Here is a 22,840-nt window from a genome sequence, read left to right as displayed (position 1 = left end):
TTTTCACTTCCCCTTCCGGCAGACAAGATGATAAAACATCTTGTCGATGTAGCTTCCTGCTAGCCTTGGTAAAGAGGCAAAGCAGGAGGCGTTACACCCGCACGATACATGTGGGCATAATCAGGGACATAGCCACAACTTTGTGGGTCTAGCTACACCCTTGGGCATAATACATTCACCACTGTGTTTGAAAAATGACAGAAGCTGATTGGTTGGTACTTTATCTCTCTCCAGTTTACCATTCTCCAAGGCTTAGTACATCTGTCCCACATTGTCTTGCATGTGTTTCTTTCATGTCTGCATGTATTCAGCTACAGACACTGGCATCACTACCATCTGGTCCTACAGTACTATTTTTCAGATCTGTTTAAACAGCCTTTTGTCATTGGCTCGTAGACAGCACTGGGTTTAGCACACAAGCACTTTGGAAAAATATTGTGGTCTATAATATTATAAATTATAACAATAAAAGGATAAACAGGGAAAAAGAGGTACATGTAAAAGAAGCTCTATACACTGATGTAAAAAGAGACCATACCTGTCATCAATTCTACATGTATAAACATTGAGGAAAACAGATCTCATCTACAAATACATAGTACTCATATCTTCTCAGTAAGCAAATATGATCTGACAGTTCACATTCTCTGTACTGGACACAGCTGACCCATTCAGATGAGTTACTTGCAGGATCTGACATCACACAGGCTCTGTCCCCTTCTCTTGTTCTCTATTGGAAGCAATAGGTCGCAGGACAATCCTTCCCTTATTTCCCTCCCCTCCATTCAAACGTGTTCTGAATACATATATAGTCTGGCTGCATTTTTCTGATAAGCAGAGTGTCTGTACGCTCGCCCCCACGAGTGGATGCACCATTTTCTCCAGTGCTCAGTCCCTGTGCCAAGCGAGCCTGCTGCTCAGATTTCCTATATTGGATCTGATTGCTATCTGTCTACTGAACAAACAGCAGCAGCAGCAGCCTCTCCTCCCTGCTAGAACCAGCCTTGCTACACTGGTTCCTTCCAACCAGGGAAAAGGAGATTCACTGCACCAGCTTCCCCTCCTCATCGCGACAAGAGAAAGAAGACACAAGGCTGCTGAGACTCTTTCTCCCATTTGCATCACCCCTTCTACAGCTGGCAGCATCCACCTTACCTCTAATCATATGCATCACTTCTGTCCCCATTAGCTCTGCAGAAGATAAGGCCAGGAAGGGGCGCCTTAGATCAGTCTATCTCCCTGCATCATTTACCTCTCTCTGCAAAGAGAGGTCAAATGGACCAAGCTTGTAACATGTAGCTTCTAGCAGTGCACCTCTGTCTGAGTGCAAGGGTAGGTTTTTATGAAGAACTTGCTTGATATGGTTACATCCTTCCAATCCAATAAAGTGTTCAGACCCCATTCACACGCTAATCACATTTAAGGAGAACATTTTTTCCAGCACCAGCCATGGAACAAGAACAAAGAATACAAAGTCTTGAGATCCCATCATCTCTGGGGTACATGGACCTTATAATTCAGAGTGGAAGACAATTCCTGGGTGCCCTGAAAGAATGCAAAGACTGTGGCTTGGTATCGTCATACGCCACATTACAAGCACATGCCAAGTTTTCTTGGATGGAGTTGCTGTATGTTGTATTGTGTTCTCTGGCATTGACTGGTCTCCGTATAACAACTACTACATGGATCTTCCAGGTCAGTGACACTCTCCAACATGTGTACCCTGGGTCATGTGCCCAGGAGCAGAGTGGGAATGGATGGGGAGGGGAGTAGTTGTGAGACACAGAGCACTTGTCACCACAATACAAATGCAGACTTTCACAGTTTGTCTTACTCTCCTTCCCCTAAAACACAGGAATGTTAATATATCAACGAATTCCTACAACACAGGAACGCTAATACAGGTATATCAACAAATTCTAATATACAGACCTAAGATCAAATAAAAAAACAAAAACATGAATACACAGACAAAAGCATAAATAATCCATATTTGAAACAAACTTAAGTAGTAAATTCTTCTTGATACACAGTCATACTTCTCAACTGAATACAAATATATCTGGAAACAAACTTCTTTCTCGTTTTTGGTGGTGTGCATCAATGGAGCTTACAATCTTTATTCCCTACCACATGCACACTTGGGTTATTTTTTTATTTTTTTGTTGGGAGACAAGCAACCTACCAGTATATTTTTGGATTGTATGAAGAAACCGGCATACCCGGAGCTAACCCACGCAAGGGCGGGGAGAATATACAAACTCCACACAATTAGGGCCATGGTGGGAATCAAACCCATGACCTCAGTTCTGTGAGGCAGTAATGCTAACCATTACACCAGTCGTACTGTTGACTCTATGGGCTTCTTTTTGCAATCAGATCTCAGATAAACGCCATTATGCTTGCTATGAGTGGCAGGATGCAATGCATTCAAAATGTGGTGCATGATGCATACTGCCCTCTAACACAGATGAGAAGTTTATGACATGTCACATAACATGGCAACTCTTCCGTCTAAAGCACAGACATCATAACAAGTGCATCCCATCTCATATATCATACCTGTGCCTCCTGCTAATATAAATACATCAGTTCATGACCTGCTATCTCCTACTGTAAAGACATCATGAGAAATGTGCCATCTCTTGCTAATATAAAGACATTAGGCCACATCCATCCTACCTCCTCTTTTTAGTAGACATCAGAACACATACTGTATATCCACACTCCTTCTAAATGAAGATATCAGGACACATATATCCCACATGCTACTAATACACACTCCATCTAATATGCAGATAACATGACACATATATCCCATGTGCTAATACACACTCCATCTAATATGCAGATATCAGGACACATATATCCCACGTGCTACTAATACACACTCCATCTAATATGCATATATCAGGAAACATATATCTAATATGCAGACATTAGGAAACATATCCCACGTGCTACTAATACACACTCTATCTAATATGCAGATATCAGGGCACATATATGCCACGTGCTACTAATACACACTCCTTCTAAATGCAGATATCAGGAAACACATATCCCACATGCTACTAATACGCACTCCATCTTAGTGTTCACTTTAGGATTTTTTTAGGGCAGGGTGCTGATCACGGGGAGGGCACATTTTTCATTGGGGAGGGCACATTTTTCATTCGGGAGGGCACATTTTTAAGTTAGTAGGGCAAAATTAGGTACATACTATAATGCTTGGTCCTCCCATTGCTACATGTGAAAGCATGGACATTGCGCGCCAAAGGCGCGCAGCAAAAATTTAGGGCGTTGTTTCGTGGGGAAGGGGCGTGGCCACATAATAGTGGCAATTCACATTACACCACACAGTAGTGCAGCTAATACACATTGCACCAGATAGAACTTCCTATACACACTGCGACAGGTAGAGCACGTTATACATATTGCGCCAGATAGAGCACGTTCTACACTTTGCGCCAGGCAGAGCACATTATACAAATTGCACCAGGTAGAGAGCACTGAGAAACACTGCACCAGGTAGAGAGCACGTTATACACATTGCACCAGGTAGAGAGCACGTTATACACACTGCACCAGGTAGAGAGCACTGAGAAACATTGCACCAGGTAGAGAGCACGTTATACACATTGCACCAGGTAGAGAGCACGTTATACACATTGCACCAGGTAGAGAGCACTGAGAAACATTGCACCAGGTAGAGACCACTGAGAAACATTGCACCAGGTAGAGAGCACTGAGAAACATTGCACCAGGTAGAGAGCACTGAGAAACATTGCACCAGGTAGACAGCACTGAGAAACATTGCACCAGGTAGAGAGCACTGAGGCACACTGCACCAGGTAGAGAGCACTGAGGCACACTGCACCAGGTAGAGAGCACTGAGGCACACTGCACCAGGTAGAGAGCACTGAGGCACACTGCACCAAGTAGAGAGCACTGAGGCACACTGCACCAGGTAGAGAGCACTGAGGCACACTGCACCAGATAGAGAGCACTAAGGCACACTGCACCAGATAGAGAGCACTGAGGCACACTGCACCAGATAGAGAGCACTGAGGCACACTGCACCAGGTAGAGAGCACTGAGGCACATTGCACCAGGTAGAGAGCACTGAGACACACTGCACCAGGTAGAGAGCACTGAGGCACATTGCACCAGGTAGAGAGCACTGAGACACACTGCACCAGGTAGAGAGCACTGAGAAACATTGCACCAGGCAGAGAGCACTGAGGCACACTGCACCAGGTAGAGAGCACTGAGGCACACTGCACCAGATAGAGAGCACTGAGGCACACTGCACCAGATAGAGAGCACTGAGGCACACTGCACCAGATAGAGAGCACTGAGGCACATTGCACCAGGTAGAGAGCACTGAGACACACTGCACCAGGTAGAGAGCACTGAGACACACTGCACCAGGTAGAGAGCACTGAGGCACACTACACCAGGTAGAGAGGACTGAGGCACACTGCACCAGATAGAGAGCACTGAGGCACACTGCACCAGGTAGAGAGGACTGAGGCACACTGCACCAGATAGAGAGCACTGAGGCACACTGCACCAGATAGAGAGCACTGAGGCACACTGCACCAGATAGAGAGCACTGAGGCACATTGCACCAGATAGAGAGCACTGAGGCACATTGCACCAGGTAGAGAGCACTGAGGCACACTGCACCAGGTAGAGAGCACTGAGGCACACTGCACCAGGTAGAGAGCACTGAGGCACACTGCACCAAGTAGAGAGCACTGAGGCACACTGCACCAGGTAGAGAGCACTGAGGCACACTGCACCAGATAGAGAGCACTGAGGCACACTGCACCAGATAGAGAGCACTGAGGCACACTGCACCAGGTAGAGAGCACTGAGGCACATTGCACCAGGTAGAGAGCACTGAGACACACTGCACCAGGTAGAGAGCACTGAGGCACACTGCACCAGGTAGAGAGCACTGAGACACACTGCACCAGGTAGAGAGCACTGAGAAACATTGCACCAGGCAGAGAGCACTGAGGCACACTGCACCAGGTAGAGAGCACTGAGGCACACTGCACCAGATAGAGAGCACTGAGGCACACTGCACCAGATAGAGAGCACTGAGGCACACTGCACCAGATAGAGAGCACTGAGGCACACTGCACCAGATAGAGAGCACTGAGGCACATTGCACCAGGTAGAGAGCACTGAGACACACTGCACCAGGTAGAGAGCACTGAGGCACACTACACCAGGTAGAGAGGACTGAGGCACACTGCACCAGATAGAGAGCACTGAGGCACACTGCACCAGGTAGAGAGGACTGAGGCACACTGCACCAGATAGAGAGCACTGAGGCACACTGCACCAGATAGAGAGCACTGAGGCACACTGCACCAGATAGAGAGCACTGAGGCACATTGCACCAGGTAGAGAGCACTGAGACACACTGCACCAGATAGAGAGCACTGAGGCACACTGCACCAGATAGAGAGCACTGAGGCACACTGCATCAGATAGAGAGCACTGAGGCACATTGCACCAGATAGAGAGTACTGAGGCACATTGCACCAGGTAGAGAGCACTGAGACACACTGCACCAGGTAGGTCACATTTTTGATCTCCGCTTTTTTGTGTGCTAATTTTACTTACTGGGGGCTGATGCTGCAGGAGTTGATCGTGCTGATTCCCCCTCACACACCGCGGAGCTGATTGAAAATGGCCGCCACACTGATCCTCCCCGGCGTCCTCTTTTATAGGGTCATGTACACAGAGGAGGGAGGGCTGGGTTTGCCTCAGCGGGAGAAGCAAACCCAGCCCTCCTCATCTTACCAGATTCCGAGCAGCCTGTCAGTGTTGCCTTCAGCGCATCAGCGCAACAAGCCTAAGGCAGCTGCAGGGAGGAGTGACATCTCGGCAGGGGGGAGTGGCAGCGCGGCAGGCAGCGCGGTGAGACAGAGCGGCGGGGAGGAGTGACATCACGGCAGGGGGCAGTGATAGCCTGGTGCGGCGGTGAGTAGGCGGACCTTTAGTAATCGGCAGGGCGGGCACAAACGGGCAGGGCGCATTCTGCCACTCAGAAAAGGGGCAGGGCGCAGCGCCCCGTCAAAGAAGGCTAGAGTGAACACTACATCTAATATGCTGATATCAGGACACATATATGATACACTCCAACTGTACCCTTTTGGATGGTATAGAACCATTTTTTTATGGTCTGTACCGGCCAAAAGGGACTTTGTACCGGGTTCAGCGTCTCCATGCTCCAAGTGAGTTATATGACAGTGCCATAGGGGACACGCCCCCTTTACATGTGATCATGGCCACTTTTATTGTTTTGTACCAGTTTCCCGCTCTGCAGTGTTAAATGGTATGATATATTCCACTGGCTAGTAATACGCACTCCATCTAATATTCTGATATCAGGACACATATATCATACACTCCAACTGTACCCTTTTGGATGGTATAGAACCATTTTTTTATGGTCTGTACCCAGGGCCGGATTAAGGGCCTCATGGGCCTGGAGCTGAAAATGTTCAAGGGCCTATTATGAGAAGCAGAGGAGGTGAGGCCAATGCCATATAGGCAAGTAGACACCGTACACTTTAAGCCCCAATGACTCCCTACATATATAAAAGTACAAAAATTGCATCATTTTGTGTGGAGAATAGAAATGAAATTTTAACCCTTATGATTTATGGCCGACCATGTGGCCAGCTGATAGCTGGTCATCATCATGCTGTCATGGTGATGGGCCTATTTTTATGTGGGGGCCTGGAGCTGGAGCTGTCTGTATCTGCCAAAAGGGACTTTGTACCGGGTTCAGCGTCTCCATGCTCCAATTGAGTTATATGACAGTGCCATAGGGGACACGCCCCCTTTACATGTGACCATGGCCACTTTTCTTGTTTTGTACCAGTTTCCCGCTCTGCAATGTTGGATGGTATGATATATTCCACTGGCTACTAATACACACTCCTTCTAATACACGGGCATCAGGACACAAATTTCCCACCTCCTCCTAATGTACAGACATCAGGATACCTACATCCTATCTCCTAATATAAAGACAACAGGATACATTCATCCTACCTCCTTGTAATAAACACTCCTTCTAATGCCCAGATATCAGGATACATACATCCCACCAGTGGCGTCACTATGGGGTGTGGGGGTGACGAGACATACCCGGGTTTCACCTTTGGAGGGAGTGACACCAAAATGCCAGCTTCTCCACAGGAACAGGAGCTGGGTGCTGCAGTGGGACATTCTCATACCTCCCAACTGTCCCGATTCCAGTCCCGCTATTTGGACACTGTCCCGCTGTCCCTCCCGCGGGCAGCTGTGTCCCACGGGCGGGGGACAGTTGGGGAGGCTTTGATCACCGGCTGCTGATGCTGATGCTCTGTTGTCACAGAGAAGGAGCCAGTAGTGCAGGCAGACCAGTCTCTGGGGGCAGACCAGCATCTCCAGGAATGCTGGGCACTCACCTGGAATGATGCAATCAGGGGCTTTCCATAAAGCCACACCCCCTTCCATCGAGGCCATGCCCTTGGCTTGTGGGAAACAGGGATTTCTGCATGTAGGATAAATACTGGATCCTTCTGCATGTAGCCCACAAATACTGAGCAACTTTACTGCAATTTAGATATGAATTTGGCATGCCTCTCCCAAATCTATCTCACTCTGCACATGTTACATCTCCCCCAATTACAGTGCAATGCAACATGGTCTTAACCAGGTGCACAATTACTGTACTTTCCTTTTTTCCCAACGCACAGCACTTACCTGCTTTCACAATACTTACTTGCACTCCAGGTGCAGGAAAGTTCAGTGAACCCCTGTAAGAGTGGTGGATCTTTCGCATACTGCAGACTTCCTAGTGGACTGGGCAGGATGGGGAGAGGAGATAATAAAAGGAATCGCAGGTCCAATATGATGCAATTAAATGAAAACTGCTTCACTTTAGACCCCCCCCCCCCCCCCTTCACGGACTCATGGTTATGAGGATAGGTATGTATTCATCAGGACACATATGTCACAATAACTTCTAATGTACAGACATCAGGCCATACTTGCCTACTCTCCCGGAAAGGCCGGGGGGCTCCCGATCATTTAGTTTCACTCCTGGGCCCCTGGGACAGTGGGCAAGTCTTCTGCATCCCGTTTGCTCCCGTGCCGCACCCCTTGCTCATTACACTTGCTCTCCACGGCATCCCATTACATAGAAAAAGGGAGTGGGGCCATGACGTGATACGTGCTAAATCGCGTCATCATAGCCTCATCCCCACTTTCCAATGCCAATAATATGGGCATTATAAAGCGGGGGACGGGGCTACGATGATGCAATCGCATCACCATGTCCCCCTACCGCCTCCTCCATGCCCATTCCCGTGTGACCTGGCTGCTCGCTCCCGGAGGGAACAGCCAAAAAGTAGGTAAGTATGCAGTATGCATCGGGGCACCTCCTACTGCTGTACAGACATCAGGTCATATCTATCTCACCTCCTCCTAATACATAGACATCAGGATTCATACATCCTACCTCCTCCTTATATAAATTTGATGAAAATCGGTCCAATAAGTGAGTGGCAGCCGTGAGGCTGGCTTACTGTACTAAGAGTCCTGGAGAATCACTCAAAATTAATGAGTCCAGACATTCTTTAAGAATAGTTAAGTATGCAAATATCATGCCTCCTCCTAATATACAGATCCCAAGACATATACATCCCATCTCATCCTTATACAGTGATATCAAGGAACATACACCCCACTTCATTCTTATACACAGATATCAAGACACATACAGTACATCCCACCTCAACCTTACACACAGATATCAAGACACTTGGGGCAAGGGCGCTTTATGAGAGGAGGGGTCCTGTGTGCAGGCTCCGGGTGGGCCCCCTCCACTCTACGGCGCCGTAGGTTCCGGCAATGTGATGGAGTCTACTGCGCATGCGCAAGTCTCTGGAAACATAGCACCCGACATGTTCCGGGGACTAATTGGCTACTGCGCATGCGTGGTGGCCATTTTGGGATGGATTTTTGCAGCGACTACTGCGGTTTCAGCACCTGTCGCAGGACTCCGGAAGGTAAGTTTTAAACCAGTATGGGTGCAATGGGTGCGGTGTGGGCCCCCCTGGACCCAGGGGCCCGTGTGCACCGCACGCATTGCACCCATGGTAGAAACGCCAATGACTCGGGGCCTAATTCAGCCCTGATCGTAGCAGCAGATTTGTTAGCAGATGGGCAAAACCATGTGCACTGCAGGGGGGCAGATGTAACGTGCAAAGAGAGTTAGATTTGGGTGGGGTGTGTTCAAACTCAAATCTAAATTGCAGTGTAAAAAATAAAGCAGCCAGTATTTACCCTGCACAGAAACAAAATAACCCCCCCAAATCTAGAGATGAGTGGGTTCGGATGTAACGCCAGAATTAACGCCAGTTCGGTTTTATCCAGATTTTTCTTATTGGCTATCCAAAACACGTGACATCCATGAGCCAATAAGATGCCGTTTTGAGAACCGAGTAAATCCGAGTAAAACCGAACCCACTCATCTCTTCCCAAATCTAACTCTCTCTGCACATGTTATATCTGTCCACCCCTCCTGCAGTGAACATGGTTTTGCCCATCTTCTAACAAATTTGCTGCTACGATCAGGTCTGAATTAGGCCCGTAAATTCCACCTCATATAGGGCGGGATGTACTAATGTACATCGCCGCCCATCGCTACGTTGCTGATCGCATATGTACTAACATATGCGATCAGCATTGCGGAGGACAGCTCTTCCGAAAAAGAGCTGTCCTCCGCGATGCGCAGCGGCAGCCTGACTTCCGGGATTCGGCCCCAGAAGTCAGTCTGCGCATGCGCGGGGTGACGGGGGCGGCCGCAGGGCATGCTGGGAGGGATCCGATCGGATCCCTCACACAGCGCTGCGGAGAGAAGCCCATAGGCTTCTATGGACGTACGCCAACTAAAGCTGGCGTACCCCACCGCGGCGCTGTCCTGCCAGCCGGGGGTTAGTACATCCAGAAAATGTGGTAAACAGGGAGTTTACCGCATTTTTCGTTTAGTACATCCCGCCCATAATATCAACTCATACATCTCACCTCATCCTTACACACAGATATTAAGGAACCTACATCCCACCTCATCCTTACACACACACATCAACACATACATCCCACCTCAAACTTACACACAGATATCAACAGATACATCCAGCGCTGGACTGGCCATCTGGCACTTCTGGCAAATGCCAGAAGGGCCGATGGCCACGTGGGCCGGTCCAGCGCTGACTGAGACACGCTGCCGCTCAGTCCGGCAGCAGCATGTCTCAGCTGTCAGGAGACGAGAGCGCCCGCCAGCGCGGCTGTGTCTGGCGTGGCAGCGTATAGCGGACTTCAAACCAGCCGCCGGTTCGCGAGCCAATCAGAGCTCGCGGACCGGCAGCCAATCAGAAGCCGCCGGTCCGCGAGCTCTGATTGGCTCACGAACTGGCGGCTGGTTTGAACGAAATCCGCTATACGCCGCCGCGCCAGACACAGCCGCGCTGGCAGGCGCTACCTCTCCTGACTCACTCGTCCCTCACAGCCGGAGCCCGGACGAGGAGAGCAGCAGCAGCAGCAGCAGCAGCAGTGCAGCAGCGGTAAGCAGCTGCAGCACTGGCTGCTGTGGGGGCAATTGTATACCTGGCTGGCACTGTGGGGGCAATTGGCTGGCACTGTGGGGCATTTGTATACCTGGCACTGTGGGGGCAATTGTATACCTGGCACTGTGGGAGCAATTGGCTGGCACTGTGGGGCATTTGTATACCTGGCACTGTGGGGGAAATTGTTTACCTGGCACTGTGGGGGCATTTGTATACCTGGCACTGTGGGGGCATTTGTGGATCTGGCACTGTGGGGCATTTGTGGATCTGGCACTGTGGGGGCATTTGTGGATCTGGCACTGTGGGGGCATTTGTATACCTGGCACTGTGGGGGCATTTGTATACCTGGCACTGTGGGGGCATTTGTGGATCTGGCACTGTGGGGGCATTTGTGGATCTGGCACTGTGGGGGCATTTGTATACCTGGCACTGTGGGGGCATTTGTATACCTGGCACTGTGGGGCATTTGTATACCTGGCACTGTGGGGGCAATTGTGGATCTGGCACTGCACTATTGGGGGCATATAATATAAATTTCGGCTCATACCGGGTGCTATAATGTGAATTTTGGCTCATACTGTGTGGTATAATGTGAAAGAGGCACCAGTACTAGATAGTATAAGCGGTCCTACTATTGTGGTGCATAATGCGTATAAGGGGTGTATGGTGTGGTAAACTACACTGAAGGCCACGCCCCTTTTGAGTGGCCATGCCCCCTTTTCCGGAGCGCGCGGCATAATTACAAACTTCACATTTCCATACCCCCACTTAAAAATTTCCACTTCAACCACTGGTTGTGTGTATTTTAATAGAGAATGATGTACACTTGTATGTTGTTAGAATATTAATTATATTTGTAAGAGCATAGACTAATAAGTGGGAGGGGTCAGGAATAGTAAGGGGAGGAGTCACAGAGGTGGGCCCGTGTGCTTCGAAAATACCAGGGCCTATTTTTAGTCCCAGTCCGGCCCTGGATACATCCCACCTCATACTTACACAGATATCAATGAACATACATTCCACTTCATCCTTACACTCAGACATCCAAGCACATTCATTCCACCTCATCCTTACATACACATATCAAGGAACATACTGTACATTAGAGATGAGCGGGTTCGGTTCCTCTGAATCCGAACCCGCCCGAACTTCAGGTTTTTTACACGGGTCCGAGCAGGCTCGGATCTTCCCGCCTTGCTCGGCTAACCCGAGCGCGCCCGAACGTCATCATCACGCTGTCGGATTCTCGCGAGGCTCGGATTCTATCGCGAGACTCGGATTCTATATAAGGAGCCGCGCGTCGCCGCCATTTTCACACGTGCATTGAGAGTCATAGGGAGAGGACGTGGCTGGCGTCCTCTCCGTTTAGAGAAGAGAGAGACACAGTATTTTGGGGAGCATTATTAGGAGGAGTACTACTATACTGTATACTACTATACTACTTGCTGAAGTGATATTTATAGATTAGATAGTGTGACTGTAAGGGTATTATCTGACTTGTGGGGGAGACACTGACAGTGGGGAGCAGTTAGAGTCTGAGAGCAGGACTCAGGAGTACATATAACGTACAGTGCACACTTTTGCTGCCAGAGTCAGTGCCACACTGCCATTGTTGTGACCACACTGACCACCAGTATAATAATATATTTTGTGATTGTCTGCTTAGGCCTCGGAGTACTAGTTGCAAGTTGCAACGTGACCTGAAGTGACCACCAGTTTAATAATCAATCACCACCAGTTTAATATATATATATATATATATATATATATATAATTGTATATAATATATATATATATATAATATTGTATACCACCTACCCGTGGTTTTTTTTTTTTTCATTCTTCTTTATACATACTACTATAGTAGCTTACTGTAGCAGTCTGCGGTGCTGTGCTGACCTGACAGTGTCCAGCAGGTCCGTCATCAGTCATTACATAATAAATATATATAGTACCTGTCCGGCTGCAGTACTAGTGATATTATATTGATTTCATCTCATTATCAATAATTTATCATCCAGTCTAGACTCTATATTAGCAGCAGACACAGTACGTTAGTCCACGGCTGTAGCTACCTCTGTGTCGGCACTCGGCAGTCCATCCATAATTGTATACCACCTACCCGTGGTTTTTTTTTTCTTTCTTCTTTGTACATACTACTATAGAGTATAGTAGCTTACTGTAGCAGTCTGCGGTGCTGCTGAGCTGACAGTGTCCAGCAGGTCCATCATCAGTCAACATTACCTAATAAATATATTATCTACCTGTCCGGCTGCAGTACTAGTGATATTATATATACATACATATATATATATTGATTTCATCTCATTATCAATCATCCAGTCTATATTAGCAGCAGACACAGTACGTTAGTCCACGGCTGTAGCTACCTCTGTGTCGGCACTCGGCAGTCCATCCATAATTGTATACCACCTACCCGTGGTTTTTTTTTTTCTTTCTTCTTTGTACATACTACTATAGAGTATAGTAGCTTACTGTAGCAGTCTGCGGTGCTGCTGAGCTGACAGTGTCCAGCAGGTCCGTCATCAGTCATCATTACCTAATAAATATATTATCTACCTGTCCGGCTGCAGTACTAGTGATATTATATATACATACATATATATATTGATTTCATCTCATTATCAATCATCCAGTCTATATTAGCAGCAGACACAGTACGTTAGTCCACGGCTGTAGCTACCTCTGTGTCGGCACTCGGCAGTCCATCCATAATTGTATACCACCTACCCGTGGTTTTTTTTTTTCTTTCTTCTTTGTACATACTACTATAGAGTATAGTAGCTTACTGTAGCAGTCTGCGGTGCTGCTGAGCTGACAGTGTCCAGCAGGTCCGTCATCAGTCATCATTACCTAATAAATATATTATCTACCTGTCCGGCTGCAGTACTAGTGATATTATATATACATACATATATATATTGATTTCATCTCATTATCAATCATCCAGTCTATATTAGCAGCAGACACAGTAATCTCATTATCAATCATCCAGTCTATATTAGCAGCAGACACAGTACGTTAGTCCACGGCTGTAGCTACCTCTGTGTCGGCACTCGGCAGTCCATCCATAACTGTATACCACCTACCCGTGGTTTTTTTTTTTTCTTTCTTCTTTGTACATACTACTATAGTATAGTAGCTTACTGTAGCAGTCTGCGGTGCTGCTGAGCTGACAGTGTCCAGCAGGTCCGTCATCAGTCATCATTACCTAATAAATATATTATCTACCTGTCCGGCTGCAGTACTAGTGATATTATATATACATACATATATATATTGATTTCATCTCATTATCAATCATCCAGTCTATATTAGCAGCAGACACAGTACGTTAGTCCACGGCTGTAGCTACCTCTGTGTCGGCACTCGGCAGTCCATCCATAATTGTATACCACCTACCCGTGGTTTTTTTTTTCTTTCTTCTTTGTACATACTACTATAGAGTATAGTAGCTTACTGTAGCAGTCTGCGGTGCTGCTGAGCTGACAGTGTCCAGCAGGTCCGTCATCAGTCATCATTACCTAATAAATATATTATCTACCTGTCCGGCTGCATTACTAGTGATATTATATATACATACATATATATATATATTGATTTCATCTCATTATCATCCAGTCTATATTAGCAGCAGACACAGTATGGTAGTCCACGGCTGTAGCTACCTCTGTGTCGGCACTCGGCAGTCCATCCATAAGTATACTAGTATCCATCCATCTCCATTGTTTACCTGAGGTGCCTTTTAGTTGTGCCTATTAAAATATGGAGAACAAAAATGTTGAGGTTCCAAAATTAGGGAAAGATCAAGATCCACTTCCACCTCGTGCTGAAGCTGCTGCCACTAGTCATGGCCGAGACGATGAAATGCCAGCAACGTCGTCTGCCAAGGCCGATGCCCAATGTCATAGTACAGAGCATGTCAAATCCAAAACACCAAATATCAGTAAAAAAAGGACTCCAAAACCTAAAATAAAATTGTCGGAGGAGAAGCGTAAACTTGCCAATATGCCATTTACCACACGGAGTGGCAAGGAACGGCTGAGGCCCTGGCCTATGTTCATGGCTAGTGGTTCAGCTTCACATGAGGATGGAAGCACTCAGCCTCTCGCTAGAAAACTGAAAAGACTCAAGCTGGCAAAAGCACCGCAAAGAACTGTGCGTTCTTCGAAATCCCAAATCCACAAGGAGAGTCCAATTGTGTCGGTTGCGATGCCTGACCTTCCCAACACTGGACGTGAAGAGCATGCGCCTTCCACCATTTGCACGCCCCCTGCAAGTGCTGGAAGGAGCACCCGCAGTCCAGTTCCTGATAGTCAGATTGAAGATGTCAGTGTTGAAGTACACCAGGATGAGGAGGATATGGGTGTTGCTGGCGCTGGGGAGGAAATTGACCAGGAGGATTCTGATGGTGAGGTGGTTTGTTTAAGTCAGGCACCCGGGGAGACACCTGTTGTCCGTGGGAGGAATATGGCCGTTGACATGCCTGGTGAAAATACCAAAAAAATCAGCTCTTCAGTGTGGAGGTATTTCAACAGAAAAGCGGACAACAGGTGTCAAGCCGTGTGTTGCCTTTGTCAAGCTGTAATAAGTAGGGTAAGGACGTTAACCACCTCGGAACATCCTCCCTTATACGTCACCAGCAGCGCATTCATAATAAGTCAGTGACAAGTTCAAAAACTTTGGGTGACAGCGGAAGCAGTCCACTGACCAGTAAATCCCTTCCTCTTGTAACCAAGCTCACGCAAACCACCCCACCAACTCCCTCAGTGTCAATTTCCTCCTTCCCCAGGAATGCCAATAGTCCTGCAGGCCATGTCACTGGCAATTCTGACGATTCCTCTCCTGCCTGGGATTCCTCCGATGCATCCTTGCGTGTAACGCCTACTGCTGCTGGCGCTGCTGTTGTTGCTGCTGGGAGTCGATGGTCATCCCAGAGGGGAAGTCGGAAGACCACTTGTACTACTTCCAGTAAGCAATTGACTGTCCAACAGTCCTTTGCGAGGAAGATGAAATATCACAGCAGTCATCCTGCTGCAAAGCGGATAACTGAGGCCTTGACAACTATGTTGGTGTTAGACGTGCGTCCGGTATCCGCCGTTAGTTCACAGGGAACTACACAATTTCTTGAGGTAGTGTGCCCCCGTTACCAAATACCATCTAGGTTCCACTTCTCTAGGCAGGCGATACCGAAAATGTACACAGACCTCAGAAAAAGACTCACCAGTGTCCTAAAAAATGCAGCTGTACCCAATGTCCACTTAACCACGGACATGTGGACAAGTGGAGCAGGGCAGGGTCAGGACTATATGACTGTGACAGCCCACTGGGTAGATGTATGGACTCCCGCCGCAAGAACAGCAGCGGCGGCACCAGTAGCAGCATCTCGCAAACGCCAACTCTTTCCTAGGCAGGCTACGCTTTGTATCACCGCTTTCCAGAATACGCACACAGCTGAAAACCTCTTACGGCAACTGAGGAAGATCATCGCGGAATGGCTTACCCCAATTGGACTCTCCTGTGGATTTGTGGCATCGGACAACGCCAGCAATATTGTGTGTGCATTAAATATGGGCAAATTCCAGCACGTCCCATGTTTTGCACATACCTTGAATTTGGTGGTGCAGAATTTTTTAAAAAACGACAGGGGCGTGCAAGAGATGCTGTCGGTGGCCAGAAGAATTGCGGGACACTTTTCGGCGTACAGGCACCACGTACAGAAGACTGGAGCACCACCAAAAACTACTGAACCTGCCCTGCCATCATCTGAAGCAAGAAGTGGTAACGAGGTGGAATTCAACCCTCTATATGCTTCAGAGGTTGGAGGAGCAGCAAAAGGCCATTCAAGCCTATACAATTGAGCACGATATAGGAGGTGGAATGCACCTGTCTCAAGCGCAGTGGAGAATGATTTCAACGTTGTGCAAGGTTCTGATGCCCTTTGAACTTGCCACACGTGAAGTCAGTTCAGACACTGCCAGCCTGAGTCAGGTCATTCCCCTCATCAGGCTTTTGCAGAAGAAGCTGGAGACATTGAAGGAGGAGCTAACACGGAGCGATTCCGCTAGGCATGTGGGACTTGTGGATGGAGCCCTTAATTCGCTTAACAAGGATTCACGGGTGGTCAATCTGTTGAAATCAGAGCACTACATTTTGGCCACCGTGCTCGATCCTAGATTTAAAGCCTACCTTGGATCTCTCTTTCCGGCAGACACAAGTCTGCTGGGGTTGAAAGACCTGCTGGTGAGAAAATTGTCAAGTCAAGCGGAACGCGACCTGTCAACATCTCCTCCTTCACATTCTCCCGCAACTGGGGGTGCGAGGAAAAGGCTCAGAATTCCGAGCCCACCCGCTGGCGGTGATGCAGGGCAGTCTGGAGCGACTGCTGATGCTGACATCTGGTCCGGACTGAAGGACCTGACAACGATTACGGACATGTCGTCTACTGTCACTGCATATGATTCTCTCACCATTGAAAGAATGGTGGAGGATTATATGAGTGACCGCATCCAAGTAGGCACGTCACACAGTCCGTACTTATACTGGCAGGAAAAAGGCAATTTGGAGGCCCTTGCACAAACTGGCTTTATTCTACCTAAGTTGCCCTCCCACAAGTGTGTACTCCGAAAGAGTGTTTAGTGCCGCCGCTCACCTTGTCAGCAATCGGCGTACGAGGTTACATCCAGAAAATGTGGAGAAGATGATGTTCATTAAAATGAATTATAATCAATTCCTCCGTGGAGACATTGACCAGCAGCAATTGCCTCCACAAAGTACACAGGGAGCTGAGATGGTGGATTCCAGTGGGGACGAATTGATAATCTGTGAGGAGGGGGATGTACACGGTGATATATCGGAGGATGATGATGAGGTGGACATCTTGCCTCTGTAGAGCCAGTTTGTGCAAGGAGAGATTAATTGCTTCTTTTTTGGTGGGGGTCCAAACCAACCCGTCATTTCAGTCACAGTCGTGTGGCAGACCCTGTCACTGAAATGATGGGTTGGTTAAAGTGTGCATGTCCTGTTTATACAACATAAGGGTGGGTGGGAGGGCCCAAGGACAATTCCATCTTGCACCTCTTTTTTCTTTAATTTTTCTTTGCGTCATGTGCTGTTTGGGGAGGGTTTTTTGGAAGGGACATCCTGCGTGACACTGCAGTGCCACTCCTACATGGGCCCGGTGTTTGTGTCGGCCACTAGGGTCGCTTATCTTACTCACACAGCTACCTCATTGCGCCTCTTTTTTTCTTTGCGTCATGTGCTGTTTGGGGAGGGTTTTTTGGAAGGGACATCCTGCGTGACACTGCAGTGACACTCCTAGATGGGCCCGGTGTTTGTGTCGGCCACTAGGGTCGCTTATCTTACTCACACAGCTACCTCATTGCGCCTCTTTTTTTCTTTGCGTCATGTGCTGTTTGGGGAGGGTTTTTTGGAAGGGACATCCTGCGTGACACTGCAGTGACACTCCTAGATGGGCCCGGTGTTTGTGTCGGCCACTAGGGTCGCTTATCTTACTCACACAGCTACCTCATTGCGCCTCTTTTTTTCTTTGCGTCATGTGCTGTTTGGGGAGGGTTTTTTGGAAGGGACATCCTGCGTGACACTGCAGTGACACTCCTAGATGGGCCCGGTGTTTGTGTCGGCCACTAGGGTCGCTTATCTTACTCACACAGCTACCTCATTGCGCCTCTTTTTTTCTTTGCGTCATGTGCTGTTTGGGGAGGGTTTTTTGGAAGGGACATCCTGCGTGACACTGCAGTGACACTCCTAGATGGGCCCGGTGTTTGTGTCGGCCACTAGGGTCGCTTATCTTACTCACACAGCTACCTCATTGCGCCTCTTTTTTTCTTTGCGTCATGTGCTGTTTGGGGAGGGTTTTTTGGAAGGGACATCCTGCGTGACACTGCAGTGACACTCCTAGATGGGCCCGGTGTTTGTGTCGGCCACTAGGGTCGCTTATCTTACTCACACAGCTACCTCATTGCGCCTCTTTTTTTCTTTGCGTCATGTGCTGTTTGGGGAGGGTTTTTTGGAAGGGACATCCTGCGTGACACTGCAGTGACACTCCTAGATGGGCCCGGTGTTTGTGTCGGCCACTAGGGTCGCTTATCTTACTCACACAGCTACCTCATTGCGCCTCTTTTTTTCTTTGCGTCATGTGCTGTTTGGGGAGGGTTTTTTGGAAGGGACATCCTGCGTGACACTGCAGTGACACTCCTAGATGGGCCCGGTGTTTGTGTCGGCCACTAGGGTCGCTTAGCTTAGTCATCCAGCGACCTAGGTGCAAATTTTAGGACTAAAAATAATATTGTGAGGTGTGAGGTATTCAGAATAGACTGAAAATGAGTGTAAATTATGGTTTTTGAGGTTAATAATACTTTGGGATCAAAATGACCCCCAAATTCTATGATTTAAGCTGTTTTTTAGTGTTTTTTGAAAAAAACACCCGAATCCAAAACACACCCGAATCCGACAAAAAAAATTCGGTGAGGTTTTGCCAAAACGCGGTCGAACCCAAAACACGGCCGCGGAACCGAACCCAAAACCAAAACACAAAACCCGAAAAATTTCCGGCGCTCATCTCTACTGTACATCCCACCTCATCCTTATATACAAATGTCAAAGAACTTACCGTCTCACCTCATTCTTATACACAGATATCAAGACACATCCATCTTACCTCCTCAAACGACATAAATGTTAGGACACAAACATCTTGCACCAACTCAATCTACACATAATTAAACATACAATAAACAATTTAATTATATGTTCAATAGTTACAGAAAGATGATACAAAAAAAATCTAATTTAGTTTTACATTATTTAGTAGTCTGTTTGAAAGTAGGAAATCTCAGTTCTCTAGTCCTACCATTATGGATTTACTGAGTACAGAAAAAAAACATGTAAGCTTTTGCCTTCTCTCCATTCTATGTACAGCAGCAGAACAAGATTCTAACCTCCAGCATAAATGAGAGGAGGTGGGGATGAATAGCAAAAGAGGAAACTAGGGAAGCAGAGGGTGGGGGGACACTGAATTGTTGCAGCTGCAGAACAGTTTCTCATAGCAACATCAGCATTCTTATCGGTCACCATAGCAACACTATTTCACTCAGCAGTACCAGGTTGATTTTACAAATGTAATTAATATAAATAAAATAGCCTCTTTTTTACCTTTGGTAAAGCCTAATAGAATGCTATTATATCCTTAGTGATGTATGTCCTATTCATCATCAGAGTAATGTACCAATGTAACAGCAACATGTCAAAAAACTCACTGCAGACAGAATATATTGACTTCACTGTTGTTGTACACATACTGTGTGAGATGTACAGCCTTTTTAAAGGGTTGTGCACTTTTGGGCAAACCCACCTTCATCAAATATGTATCACATGCAGAGAAAATTGGGGTCCACTGTAAAGATCCCACGTCACCTGAATTGAAGTGCCAAGCACCCATTGAATCTCTGGGCTATGGATTAACTTGTGTCCAATCTCCCCCTTCCACACATACTGGTAACAGGTAAGACTCTTTCATTAAGGAGAGGTTGTTCATAGTGTATAATGTATGTAGGACAGTAGTAAATCTTATTTTACATAATATGCATTACACCTGTACTGCAATCCCACCTACAGAGAATGAGGGGCTACATTTCGTTGCAAGACTCATTTTAGTGGCAGATGGGGGAGATTTGTCATAATGTGGAGAGGGATAAAGTGGCGAGAGATAAAGTAACAACCAATCTTCTAGTCATAATTTTACAGGCTGTGTTAGAAAAATGACAGTTATGAGCTGATTGGCTGTTACTTTATCTGTCTTCCTTTATCTCTCTTCAAGCTTTGATAAATCTCCCCCAAAATTACGTTCTTACTTTTGAGTTTAAAGATAACTTTATCGTTATTGCAATTTTTGTTACTTTAACATGCTGTGAGTACAACAAATAGCAGACCCATATTTGCAAAACCTTCCCACGCTACCTCAAGCAGAGAACCATGTCAAGCTATTTTTTTCAGCACTGCAACGATGCTGCAGGCAAAATACAGAAATCTGCAAAGCTGTCCTTGTTCCCAATAGAGCTCTATAGAACAGTTTCTATAGAGCCTTATTGTTGGCAGTGTGTCGAATAGGGATGTTAGTCCACACAACGACACTTAACCAGGATGATTGGTTTATTCAGATAACAAAGATAACACTAGTATATGGAAGTTGTTCTGCAACAGCAGGAACTCACAGTATACATGTGAAGCAGTACAGCAGTGACAGAGCATCTCAGTACACACAAGATGCAGCTGAATACACACAGGGTGCGGCTGCGGGGTAGACAAGGTCACACACTCAGGAGAGCAGAAGTTGCACGTCAATGCAGTTGTCTCTCCCAGGAAGAACTCTCTCAGACTGTGCACTAAGCACCTCCTCCTGCACTGAGCTAACACTAGGAGGGAAAACACTAGAGAAAGGAAGCTGCCTCTAGTGCTGGGAATAGAGACAGACAATAGAGTGATCCACTGTCTAACAGTTACTACATCTCCAGTGTTGTGAAGATGCCATTGAAGGTGGATATATCCTTTAAAGGACAAAAAAAATCATGGTGTATTTGAGTGAGTTCTCCCAGATTCCTCAAGACAATAGTCCATACTTTCAGATCCTGACACTTCTCCAATGAATGGGAACATGATGATGATAAAATGACTTGAGTTGAATGACAGCATCACAATCCTGTCTCTGCTGCTTAGTGACGTGAATTGGGGCATTTTGAAGCAGATGATGTGTCACCTCCCCTGCAGGATCTCCCGGAGGGCTGCCTACACTCGCCTCACACACTTCCTTACCTCATATAACTTATTGGACCCACATCAATCAGGCTTTCACTCCCAACACTCCACAGAGACAGCACTGACTAAAGTAGGGAATGATCTGGTCACTGCGAAGTCTAAAGGCCGTAACTCACTACTTATTCTTCTAGAGCTCTCTGCTGCTTTTGACACTGTTGACCACTCTCTTCTCATACAAACACTACAATCCCTAGGTCTTCAGGACACTGCCCTCTCTTGGTTCCTATCCTACCTATCTAATCACTCTTTCAGTGTCCGTTTCACTAAATCCACCTCCTCTTCACTACTTCTTTCAGTTGGAGTACCGCAGGGCTCAGTCTTAGGTCCTCTGCTTTTCTCAATCTATTCCTCATCTCTTGGTAAACTAATCAGCTCTTTTGGATTTCAGTATCATCTGTACGCAGATGATACTCAAATCTACCTATCCTTCCCTGATTTGTTTATATCTGTATTGGGCCGGGTCACTGAATGCCTCTCTGCCATTTCATCTTGGATGTCATCTCGCCACCTCAAACTTAATTTTTCCAGAACAGAGTTAATTATATTTCCACCGGCCAATAGCAGTTACCAACCTGATATTTCTATCACTGTTGAGAACTCTACAATCAGCCCTACACGACAAGCTCGCTGCCTAGGTGTCATACTTGACTGTCCTTTGCTCCCCACATTCAATCTGTATCAAAATCATGTTACATGCATCTAAGAGACATCTCTAAAATACGATCATATCTTACACAAGACACTGCTAAAACCCTAATCCATGCTCTCGCTATCTCCCGCATTGATTATTGCAATAGTCTTCTTACTGGTCTTACTAAGAAGAGACTCTCACCATTACAATCAATTCTGAATACAGCTGCGAGGCTAATATTCCTTGTTATACGTTCATCGTCTGCAGACCCACTATGTCAGTCCCTCCATTGGTTACCTGTATTCTATCGTATTCAATATAAAATACTTTTACTCACACACAAGGCTATTAACCAAACTACACCAACATACATCTCTTCACTTATCTCAAAATATCTCCCAACCCGACCCCTTCGCTCTTCACAAGATCTACGTCTCTCATCCACACTCATTACTTGCTCCCATGCACGATTACAGGACTTTCTTCGGGCTGCACCCACTCTGTGGAATGCCCTACCACATACAATAAGACTCTCCTCTAGTCTTCAAACCTTCAAGCGTTCCCTGAAAACTCACCTATTCTGACAAGCTTATTAAACTCCAGAACCGCTCACATTACCTTCATAGCTCTCCTATCCAATTATATCCTCACAGCACAGTCCACGCATCCCCCACATATTTTCTTTCTTCACTCTCCTTTCCCCTGAACC

The 22,840-nt window shown here is 46.9% G+C and overlaps 1 protein-coding gene across 1 annotated transcript in view; it reads left to right on the top strand.

Annotated features, from left to right (window-relative positions):
• Positions 1 to 822: 822 nt before the first annotated feature.
• Positions 823 to 22,840, top strand: part of CERS1 (ceramide synthase 1) — a 141,142-nt gene continuing 119,124 nt past the window's right edge. Inside the window, exon 1 of the mRNA XM_063914534.1 lies at positions 823 to 1,695. Coding sequence (XP_063770604.1) covers positions 1,450 to 1,695 — 246 coding nt within the window. The 5' untranslated portion in view covers positions 823 to 1,449. The remainder of the gene's footprint in view (positions 1,696 to 22,840) is intronic.

The sequence above is a fragment of the Pseudophryne corroboree genome, chromosome 1, assembly GCF_028390025.1.
Source record: "Pseudophryne corroboree isolate aPseCor3 chromosome 1, aPseCor3.hap2, whole genome shotgun sequence".
Taxonomy (NCBI): domain Eukaryota; kingdom Metazoa; phylum Chordata; class Amphibia; order Anura; family Myobatrachidae; genus Pseudophryne; species Pseudophryne corroboree.
The sequence above is the reverse complement of the archived record's forward strand: the minus strand, read 5'-3'. Positions and strand labels throughout refer to the sequence as shown.